The 10,540-nt window shown below is 35.5% G+C and overlaps 1 protein-coding gene across 1 annotated transcript in view; it reads left to right on the forward strand.

The window, feature by feature from the left end:
• APBA1 (amyloid beta (A4) precursor protein-binding, family A, member 1) overlaps window positions 1–10,540 on the forward strand; it is a 34,337-nt gene that overhangs the window by 12,002 nt on the left and 11,795 nt on the right. The window contains exons 3-4 of the mRNA XM_010152734.1: window positions 3,005–3,044; window positions 5,652–5,797. Of these exons, the coding sequence (XP_010151036.1) occupies window positions 3,005–3,044; window positions 5,652–5,797 (186 nt within the window). The remainder of the gene's footprint in view (window positions 1–3,004; window positions 3,045–5,651; window positions 5,798–10,540) is intronic.

A 10,540-nucleotide genomic window follows, 5' to 3' on the forward strand; every position in this document is an offset into this window, starting at 1 on the left:
CTGCAACTAAATTTATTTAACAGGCTAGGATGTATCGATTTACCAAACAGCCAACTTAACCTCTGTATTAGAGGCAAAAGGAAGAAGCCCTTTTCTTTTTTCCATTCAGAATGTCTTCCCAAAAAGAAAATAATGTTTCTCAGCTGAATGAAAAAGCTTGTTTAAATAAAATTAATTAGGTAGTAATTTATGTTGCTTAATATTTTGTCATTGTAGAAACTGACCTGCCAGTGATTCAGTCAGAATTCAGTTCCTGACTCCAGGTTTCTCAAAATAAAGCTAAATACTTATGTTCTTTTTCCTTTTTTTTTTCCCCCCCCAACTGTCAGCTATTTTACACTGTGTTAGTTTAACCAACACAAAATGAGAAGTGTGAGTAGAACTTCTTGCAGTGTGAAAAGAAAGTAATTTGGTATACAAAATATTTGGTTTATTATAGAATGGCAGGCTCTGTAAACCGGAAAATCTGTAAATATTTGTTTTATTAGCTTTTTGGTTTTTAAACATAAAAAAATCTAGAAACTGTAATCTAACAAGATACCATGCTCTTACTGATAGCAATACAGAAGTTATCTTCCACAATATAAAAAAGCAACTATCTACTATAACTGGAAATACTGAATAAAATTGAAACACTAATTAGTAATCTTTTTTTTAATGATCAACAGATAATAAAGTTTGTAACATATATCTATTTGTGCCAGTCTGCATTTGAATTTAGAAAATAATGAAAGGTTTCAAAAGACTTAAACTCATAATTTCTCATGTTCATAATAAATTGTGCCGTTAATTTTTCATCTGTCATATTGTTAGCTTGTTAAAGTCTTTAGCTTTCTTCAGTAGAGATTTTGCCCCTTCATATATATCCTAACTTTTAGGAGTTCTTGGATATTGATAAAGTTACCCAGAGGAAGAAAACAAACAAGATGCTACTCATTTCAGGTTATAGGATGTACTTATATGTAGTGATAGAGGTGATAAACTTGGTTTCACAGCTGTGTCAAGCTGTTTGCTTCCCATAGGTGAGCAGTAATGCCTGCTTTAGTACTTCCAGTGCAAGAACAACAGTGATAAAGAAGCCCCATAATTTTTGGAAATGACTTTCAGGTCTTAATAAAATCTTTTTATAAAATATAGATTTTGTAATACTAGGTGGCAACGAGATTAACAAGAGTAATGAAACGTTAATGACCTTAATATTTCATTATTCATGATTATGTAAAATTCAAAAGTGTAGGTTTCCTCCTGTTGGTAACGTTACCTGTTTATTATTTGTGTTGTCTTAATAGAATGTCTTTCAACCTGGGTAATGAAAAAAAAGAAACTTGATTTTGTGTTCGAGTTATTGCAACAAAAGCATATATGATGACAGTTTACACCACCCTATCCTGAAAAGTTAATCAGATTGCTGAATAGTTTCCCCATCTGTAATTACAGACTTTGTTCACTCTATTTAAAATAATAAATGTACTCTGGAAAGGACATTTATATGCATGAGCTGTCTTTGGTGTGTAGGGGATTTGGCCTTTAGGCCTGGCAGAGCCCAGAGATTGAATTTCCCTCTTAGCACTACACCATCAGCAATTACAATTGTTGAAGTTCATATGCATAGCTGCCCCAGTAAAAAGTCATCTGAACAGATGAAAGAGACACTGATCTGAAAAGGCATGTCAGTGTCCTCACAGCAGTTTAAATGCTTTGGCAGCGGCAGATCATTGCGTATTGACATCTTTATTTATGATAGTACAATTACTGATGGAGACCATTCTTGGTTTTGCAGTACAGTTTGGTCATTTTCATAAGGAACAGCAAGTACTGAAAGGCTACACAGGTTCTGCTGTCTGTCACATGCACCTTTTGTTTTTATTTCATTAGTTGTTTTGTTTTATAGCAAGATGAGCATCATTGGTTGAAAAATATTAGTTGTTTCATCCATTTTCTAGTTCTTACAATGGAAAACACTCCCTGGAGTTAGTCACTCAACCTGTCACATAACTGTGACCTTCCTAGTTCACCTGTTTTTTCCATTAATACACAGAACCTAGTAAGTTGCTCATCATAAAGGAAAATAATTTGGCATGTATTTCAGTGAATAAGATCTGGAAAATATACTGGAAATTGTCTATGATATTATGCATTATTCTGGTCATATATAGATGTTCTTTTAATAAAACTGTACAAAACAGTTATTGGAGGAGTTGCAGCTTAGTTGTAGACTCACAAAAGTTTTGTGATCCTTGGACTATTCAAAATTCTAAAATTGCAGCTGTAAGTATGGTATTAATTTAGACTGTTTATATATTCAAGTCAGGATTTTTTTTATATTTTCATCTTACACAACTTGAAGCCACCAGATGTGCTTTTGTGCTTGATATAGTGTAAACCCAGTTGGTGGTGAGCTGGTAGTGAATTCAGTTACTGCACAGAATACAGGTTGCTACCTAATCTGTTAAAATTTAATACAGCCTACAAAAAAGCTTTCTAATATGAAGGATACATCTAAGCACAGTCCTAATGAATAACATAATTTGCTTAATGAATAATAGGATTTTATTAATGAATAACTGATTGGGCTGATGGTTTCATTCATTAATAGTAACAGTTATAGCATAATTTTATATATTCCTCCATGTATTTATTTGTAGTTCAAAGATTTAGTGTCTTTGAGATATGATGTATTTTCCTGCATAGTTCTTGATTAGTTAATGTAGAGTACTGTTGGTAGGCAGTTAATATACTGTTGAACATGAACGAGTAATTCAAAACTGGGGCTAGCATGTTGCCTGATAGATAGACACAAATGGAATACATTGTATTATCTCTGGTAGGTGCCTAGAGTTTGAAAATAATAAATGTAATAATAAATCTTAATAAATTATAATTTTCCTCTGCTAATAACTGTGAGTGATTTACTTTTTTTTTTTTTTTTTGGTGATGGAGAAATTTCTAATGCATATTTGTGCATGCTCTGTTATGTTTGAAATCCTTTGTGTCTTATTTACAGTCCAGAAAAAGCTTGGCTTCATTTCCAACTTATGTTGAAGGTAAGATAGTTCTACAACTTCTAAATGTTTTTTTAGTATCCAAAAAATTACAATATTTATCATGTAAAAGATCTTATTTGCTGAATGTAAAAGCTCTAGGGTTAGATATCCTGATTTAGAGTAAACTGTGTCCAATCTGGAACCTGAGCTAAATCCTACTGTGCTCTTTCAGAAATTTAGAAACATGGAACTTCTATTTTTAGTGTTTCATTCATAGTTTCTGTCTCATTTCTGTTCTTTTATCAGCATCTCTTAAAACAGTACTATTTTTTATGGTATTTACACAAAACACATGAATGTGTGTCAACAAGGAAAACAAGTTAGGCAAGCAGAGTATACTGCTCTCTCCAGCACTAATTTCAGTTGGCAGGCTCAATCCAATCTCAGCTGGATTATTTAGCAGAATTGAATTAATTGGCAGGCCTGCTGGAGGAAATCTGCACTGCTTTACAGCTACTTGTCCTCTATCAAGTCGTCTTTCATGTCTTAGAGTTAAGGTTGCACTTGTATGAGTGCACATTTTATTCAGAACAATGTGAAAAAGCAAGTTACCTGCTATATGAACTGCTGTTACCTCTTGTATGAGCCTGCGTCCTGTGTATACAGGAAGACTGCATGCTGTAAAACCCCCTTATTTTGTTACGAGAGCATGACAGAAGCAGAAAATTTGAAGGTTTTTGGTGGGTTGGTTGGGGTTTTTTGTGTGGTTTGTTGGTTTATTTGTTTTGGGTGGGGTTTTGTTTTGTTTTTCCCCCTGACAGCAGTTGGTCCATATGCTTGATGAAAGGCCAGAAATACAGTTGATGTGATACATCATTTGGGCTGTTATGGAACTCTTAGGGTTGCTTTACAGTGTGCTGTGTTTAAGTCATTCTGACCATTCTCTTTAGACTACAAACTGATAATTGGTTTAGTTTTCAGTGTATGAGCTGCACATGTTGGAGTTTTGTGTCCAGAATGTCAACTAATGTAAATTTCATATATTGTTTTGAAATTAGCTGAACTTTGGAATTTTGCAGCAATGAAGGATCTTTCTTAGAACTGAAATTCATATCCTAGTGGTAGCTCTGTCTAGCTATCTTAAATAATCCACCCCTCCTCAAAAAATAATTGTAAACTAGATCTTGGTCCAGTGCAGAATTCCTTAAAAAACCCCAAATTTTCAATTTTTATTCACTAGCAGTCCAAGAAAAACTTGCTAGCACCTATGCTACACTTCCGTTCAGATAATAATTTGTCAGAGGTAATAAATGAAGATGATCTTATGAAAAGCAGTGCTGACTATGTGTTCACCTCTGAAAATAGAGCACATACCTTTTTTGGTTTTAATATGCTTTCTTCTAGAATTCTTACCTGCACCATTGTCAGTCTATATTTTTGTGTGTTTTGATCAAAAGTTGTAGTATGTATAGGATTTTGTACCCTATACAGTGAAGTGGTGGAAATTGTAAAAAAGCCTTGACATAGAGAGTAGCAAATAGCAACACTGAAAATGTTAACTTGGTTTAAATGTTAAAATGGTTTCAGGACTGTAAGAGTGTGCAAATATGAGTACTTCCAGATGTATAAATTTCCTTAAGGAAAAAGTTCCATTTCTTTGGGTCATATACTTTAAAGTGACTTGTTCATGTTGAGAACTTTTACCATTAGCGTTCTTTAAGATGATTTGCATTTTCATTTGCCTTGAAGATTAAATGTTTTTCTTACTTGGAAGAAAACAGGAAGCTTCGTAAGTTAACTAAATGTCCTCTTGGATCATGACAATTTTAACATGCAGTGGAGCGTTAAAATAGAACATTTTTATGTATACAGTTTTTAGATAGAATTGCCAAACACCAAAACACTGGGAGATCATAAATGCTGCTTTGTAAAGCTTTGTGTTGTTAGGCATTTAACACTTCCCACAGAAGCTGATGAGAGTAGGATCATTAAGAATCTGTGGGACTAAGAGAGTTGTTTTGCTATCAGGAGAGTGCATACTCTGTGTATTTAACAACATTTTTATTTAATTCTACCTCAATGTCCTTCTTGAGACGAAGAATGATTTTTAAAGGTCTGTGGCATAAAAGTACTTTGCTTAATTGGGCAGTCAGTCTTCTTGGTAAAGGGAGACATATTGTACCTGTAAAGCATTCCTGAGGCATGGGGGTTCCTCTGCCTGTTGTACTAACTGCAACTACACATGAGTGAGCAAGTGGCTGATGGTTGTTACTAAATTGCACCCTTCCTCATTCTGTTTGTGAATGTTGCTCTTAAAATTGCAAGGCTGGTTTTGTAGGATGGAGCGCAAGTTGGGGAACTGTGTCTGTCCCTTTACAACAGTGAAAACATATTATTTTGCTTCGGTGTAATCCCTGCTGACAAAAGCATGAGCTATCGTGAGAGACAGGCTGGATTAACAATTACAGGTTTTGCTGGAGAGACGTTGATAGCATTTGCTTGTTGTTTTGTACCTTTGAAAGTACTGGTTGCCTTAGCATTATGCTAAACCGAAGTATTTCACAGGAGGATTTGTAGCCATTAGGTGCAGGCTCAAGTTGTCAGAGTGCTGCCATGGTTCAGCATGATTTTCTTCAGTGATTGCTTTCCTGTGTCTGTCCTGTCCAGTTCCTGGACCTTGCGATCCTGAAGACTTAATTGATGGAATAATTTTTGCTGCCAATTACCTTGGCTCAACTCAACTCCTTTCTGATAAAACTCCCTCCAAGAACGTGAGAATGATGCAGGCTCAGGAAGCTGTCAGCAGGATCAAGGTGAGGAATCTGTGGATATGATCTTCTTGCGTATTCAGGAGTTTTTTCATGTGGGGTTATCTGTGATTTCATATAGGTTAAGTGCCTCACCTTTCTTTCTGCAAAATAAATCACGTTTAATGCTGCTTTGGAACAAGACTGATAAAGAAAAGTTACCAAACAATTTTCATTTGCCAAAGTAATACTTGTGTCATGTACTCTAAGCCAGCATCTGTGGTGGTGGTGGTGGTCTAAGTTATACATATTATGTGAGTATTGAGAGACAAAAGGTTTAGAGTATATCTTCAAAGTACTTCAGCTGCTTCTGGCTTGGCACTTCATAGAACTGGTGCTGTGGTAATGTCTGCAGCTATTTTTGACCCTATTGTTGATACTAGTTTCTCCACCACATACCTGTGAGCTGATCTAAAAACAAAAAGAAAAGCCTGTGATGGTACGGAGATGTGTGGAAAAAAATACTTTGTCTTGCAATCTGGTCTGTTTGCTTTGTTTGTTTGGAAAACAGAAGTTTCCACTGATTCCTGTACAGGCCACAGCAATCGTTATACATGCTGCTTTATTGTAAGTTACAATGATGACATTGTGAACTAAAATTAAGGTGTGTGGATGAAGTATTACAGAGTTGTAGAGGATGCTGCGATATTCCTGCTACCCATACGTGACTGTGTGGTAAGCAAAGGGCTTCATCTTCTCCTGATTCAACTAACCAACACAGTCTCATTTGAAAGTTTTCCTTAGTTCAGTATTTGTGCATTTATCTTTTATATAGTTTGTTTTGAATTCCAACTCAGACACTGTGTGCAATTGTATTAAAGAGAGAGGAAGAGAGACACCATGTTATCAGCACTGTTATGGGCAGCTGATGCTTCCTATTGTTATTTTTCCTTCCAATGTTTTCCATGCCAGGTGTTCAGTTCAGTCTGTGTATGAAACTTTCACAGGGAAGCTCCTAACTAAAAGTATTGAGACACTTCCAGAAATTGTAATTTTACTGATGTTCAAATACATAAATTTTTGTAATCTCATCTCTGAAAATCACTAACAATTATTTTAGAGGAGGCAGGGATATAGCCTTCCTGCTACACCTAAGTCCTCTCTTCTGCCATCTCTGTCGAAGTTCCCACAAACTGAAGCAACTGAGCCTATTGAAAAATAATGAAACATCGGTGTTTATTGGAGACTTAGGTTTCAGTGAAATTTTTTGAAATGACTTTTCACCCAGCTTTCTCAACCCTGGCAGGTCTTGGTTGCGCGGTCTTCCCAAAGCTACAGTAGAGGCTTTCCCTTACAGAGTCTGCTTTTTTCCTGCTCTGGGTGCAAGTAAGGCTGTGCCTGTCTGTTTACTAGTCCTCGTGAGTTCTTTCCTGATGCTTGGCTGCATGGTAGAAAAGTTGTTGATTTGAAAGGACAAGAAACTAAAGGTGAGAAGGGAGAGAAATAAGGGCTTCAGTGAGGCTAGATCTAGGAGGGATATTGAAAGGAAAGATTAGCATCAATTCCCATGGGAAGCTGGTATGAGAAGCTGAACTTGACCCTGGACCTGGGCAGCAAGTTTGCACCTAGGAGGTGAAGCTTTCGTGGGAGTACACAACAGACAAAGATCGAAGGGAGTTGTTAGAGAAAACTGGAACAGAATTGATTTAAAGCAGGTCTGTGAGCTATAAGTGTGGAATCTTTTTCTGATACTAAATGTATTTCTTAGAAATTCATTAACAGAATAAAGTTCTTTCTGAGGATTCTGTTATGTCTCAGCACTGCTATGCCAAAAACAAGAAGAAATGTTTAGCTCATTTTACTCATAAATCCCATAGTTTATACACCCATATAAATCAGCATGCATGCATATTCTTGGTTGTAGTAAATTTCACTCAGAGTGGAGGCCCATGTAGTTGCATTGTTCACTTGATAACACCCTAGCTTACGTGCATAGTTTTCTGAAATTGTAAGAGTATTTTAGAAAATTGTTGGCTTACTGCATGGCACACAGTACCATTGTACACTTTTTTTGACAGTTACTGCTTTTCTGCTTCTAGACAAAGCTCAGGCAATGTAAATACACCTCCCTCCACCTTAGGGTCTTCAGTTTATTAGGGTTGGTTTTGACTGATTTTGTTGCTGATTGCTATTAAAGCTGAGCGTTTTAAGTGAGACATTCATTACAACAGATGGAGTTCCTGCTGCCAGATTCATTACTGCATAAGACAGTCTTTAGCCCAAAAGTGTAAAATATTGCTTTCATAATGACTGATACTTGTGCCCCAGTCATGCTTGTTTACAGAGTGTGTTAGGTGTGGCATGTAAAACATAGCGGTAATAGTTGAAGAAAACAAGGTTTGGAATTAAGAATGAGCTTTTCAAAATTGGCAGGCTTGAAGTTAAGAGTATGAAAAAGGGGAGAAGAGCTTTGTTTAGGACCCACTGTGTACACATACCTTTCATATCAGTGTGCTGGTTTTGAATTTAGTAATCCCTATAATGCTTCCTTTCAGCAGAGCCTTCACACCATATATTCATATATTTAGAGTATGAATAGATTTGAAAACAATTCTTCATACTGTTTTTTTAAACACGTGTCTCTTCAGTTAAAAGTACAAGAGTTGGGCGGTTTCTTGCTCGGGTGTTCATCGGTTGTAGTCCAACTGAGTTAAAGCAGATACACTGCTGTGAAGTCATCCATCAATTGTAATTATTTCATATTACCACTAGGAGGTACTTTTAGTAATAGAAAAGATACTTCACCATTTTCAGACTGTAGTCTTATTTCTTCAGATAGAATAGAAATAAATTTCTTTTCACATTTTACTTGGCAGGGTTCCATAATACTTCTAACAGTAAAAAACTTGATATTTGTGGTTACAATTCACAGCTCATCTGTGCTGTTGTGTTTCACATGTGAACTAACAATTAGCTTTTATTTTTATTTTTCATCAGCAGATTTGAGCTGTGTGGCAAGTTTGAACATTTTTAGATAACAACTGATTAAATTATTGACTGTGATTTGACATAGAACCCGCATATGGAAATAATTTTGTTTACTTGGTGTCATCTGGCTGTTCACTGAGTTGTAGTACATTTTTTATAGAGGTTAAATGGGTTTAGTATCTTTAAGATGTTGTAGCAAAGATGGAAGCTTTCTGGCTTTTAACAATATATATTTTTTTATATTTCTGCGAGATACATAATTACATTTCATTTACCTTAAATGAAAAGCCTGGACTCTGTATATTTAAAAAAAAATAAAGTTTTGTTTAGATTAGGTGTTTTCTGTTTTTGCTAAGAATGTAGAAGAATCTTTTGATTTAAATTAGCAAACTAACCTGATGATAAAGAGGATATTTGTCTGATAAAGTATCTGGCATAGAATTGTCCTAATCTGTGGGTTTTTTTTTTCAGGGACCATAACTTCTTTTATGATACTTCTGTGCAGTGTTAAGTCACTTATTAAAATTGGTTGTTCCATATCATTACCTCAGTTTTATTAAATATTTGAAAGTCAGTCTTCAAAAATGTAAATGCCACTAAGACCAGATGCTTCCATTGCAAGAGCAGAGTTTTCAGTAGATTGAATTATAGTGTGTTTTAATTAACCTTTGATTCGGCATTGTAAACTTCCAGCTCAAGGAATTTTCCACCATTTTTCTTCTTTTTGGCCCGTGCTTTTCTTCTTTTGTATGGGGGCAGAGCGGGAGACAGGAGGGTGGGGAGTGGAATTATCTGAAGGGGAGCATGATTTTGGAAAGCAATTTAAATAGTCTACCTCATGAATATCTGCCCCCTTACCCAGTGTATGGTAGGCAGCTGATACTGAAGCTGAGTAAATTATTTCTGAGTATCAATGTAATTCATATTAATGTGACAAAGAGCTTGCAGCATGTAGCAATTCTAATTTTTTTTTGCAATAGTTTGCTATTACTAGACTATCAAATATTTCTTTGTTTGAAAAAGGTGACTAAAAGCTGGTGTGAGAATGTTTATATTTTTAAATAAGCAGCACCGTCTAAAGTTTCAGTAGCTGGTTTCAGATTTGTTTAGACAAAACCTGACATCTTTATGTTGTGAGCATCAATATAAAACATTTGATATGTCTTGTGATTCAGTTACTGTTGGAAGTAAAAGGATATCTGCCAGCCTGGTAAGTATTGAATTTCTTCAGTAAGCAGGTCCCTAAGTTCAGTTCATCTTGGTTTGAATTAAAGACTGAAAGAATGATGCTTGTTTGTGTTATCATTGCCACAGTAGTAGTACATAAGGAATCATTTTGTTGCAATGGGTTGATACATATCTGGATGTAAATCAACTAAACTACTTAGTGACAGGAGGCATATTTTCAGGTGTTTGTGGAACAGAGGTATATGGTCCACTACTTTCTTGAAAAAATATGGTAGTGTGGACATCTTTGTGCAGGTGTCACAGGAAAACCTGTTGTCCAGATATGCAATACTAACACTGATATGAGTGTGTTTGCACAAAGGAGGTGAAAGAGGAGATGAAAGTTACCTTCTGTCATTTTATTTTTCCAGGAAAAAGTAGCGTAATTTAAAGGAGGTTATTTTTTGAAGACTGTTTGAGAGCATTAGAAAACTTTAATCTAAATTCCATAGCTCAGAATATAATGGAATAATAGTTAAATTTCTTCTCTCCCCTTTTCATAGAATCATAGAATCACTAGGTTGGAAAAGCCCTTAGAGATCATCCAGTCCAACCGTATCTGTCCACCACTAAACCATATCTCTCAGCACCTCA

The sequence above is a fragment of the Eurypyga helias genome, unplaced genomic scaffold (assembly GCF_000690775.1).
Source record: "Eurypyga helias isolate BGI_N326 unplaced genomic scaffold, ASM69077v1 scaffold7020, whole genome shotgun sequence".
In the NCBI taxonomy this organism is placed as follows: domain Eukaryota; kingdom Metazoa; phylum Chordata; class Aves; order Eurypygiformes; family Eurypygidae; genus Eurypyga; species Eurypyga helias.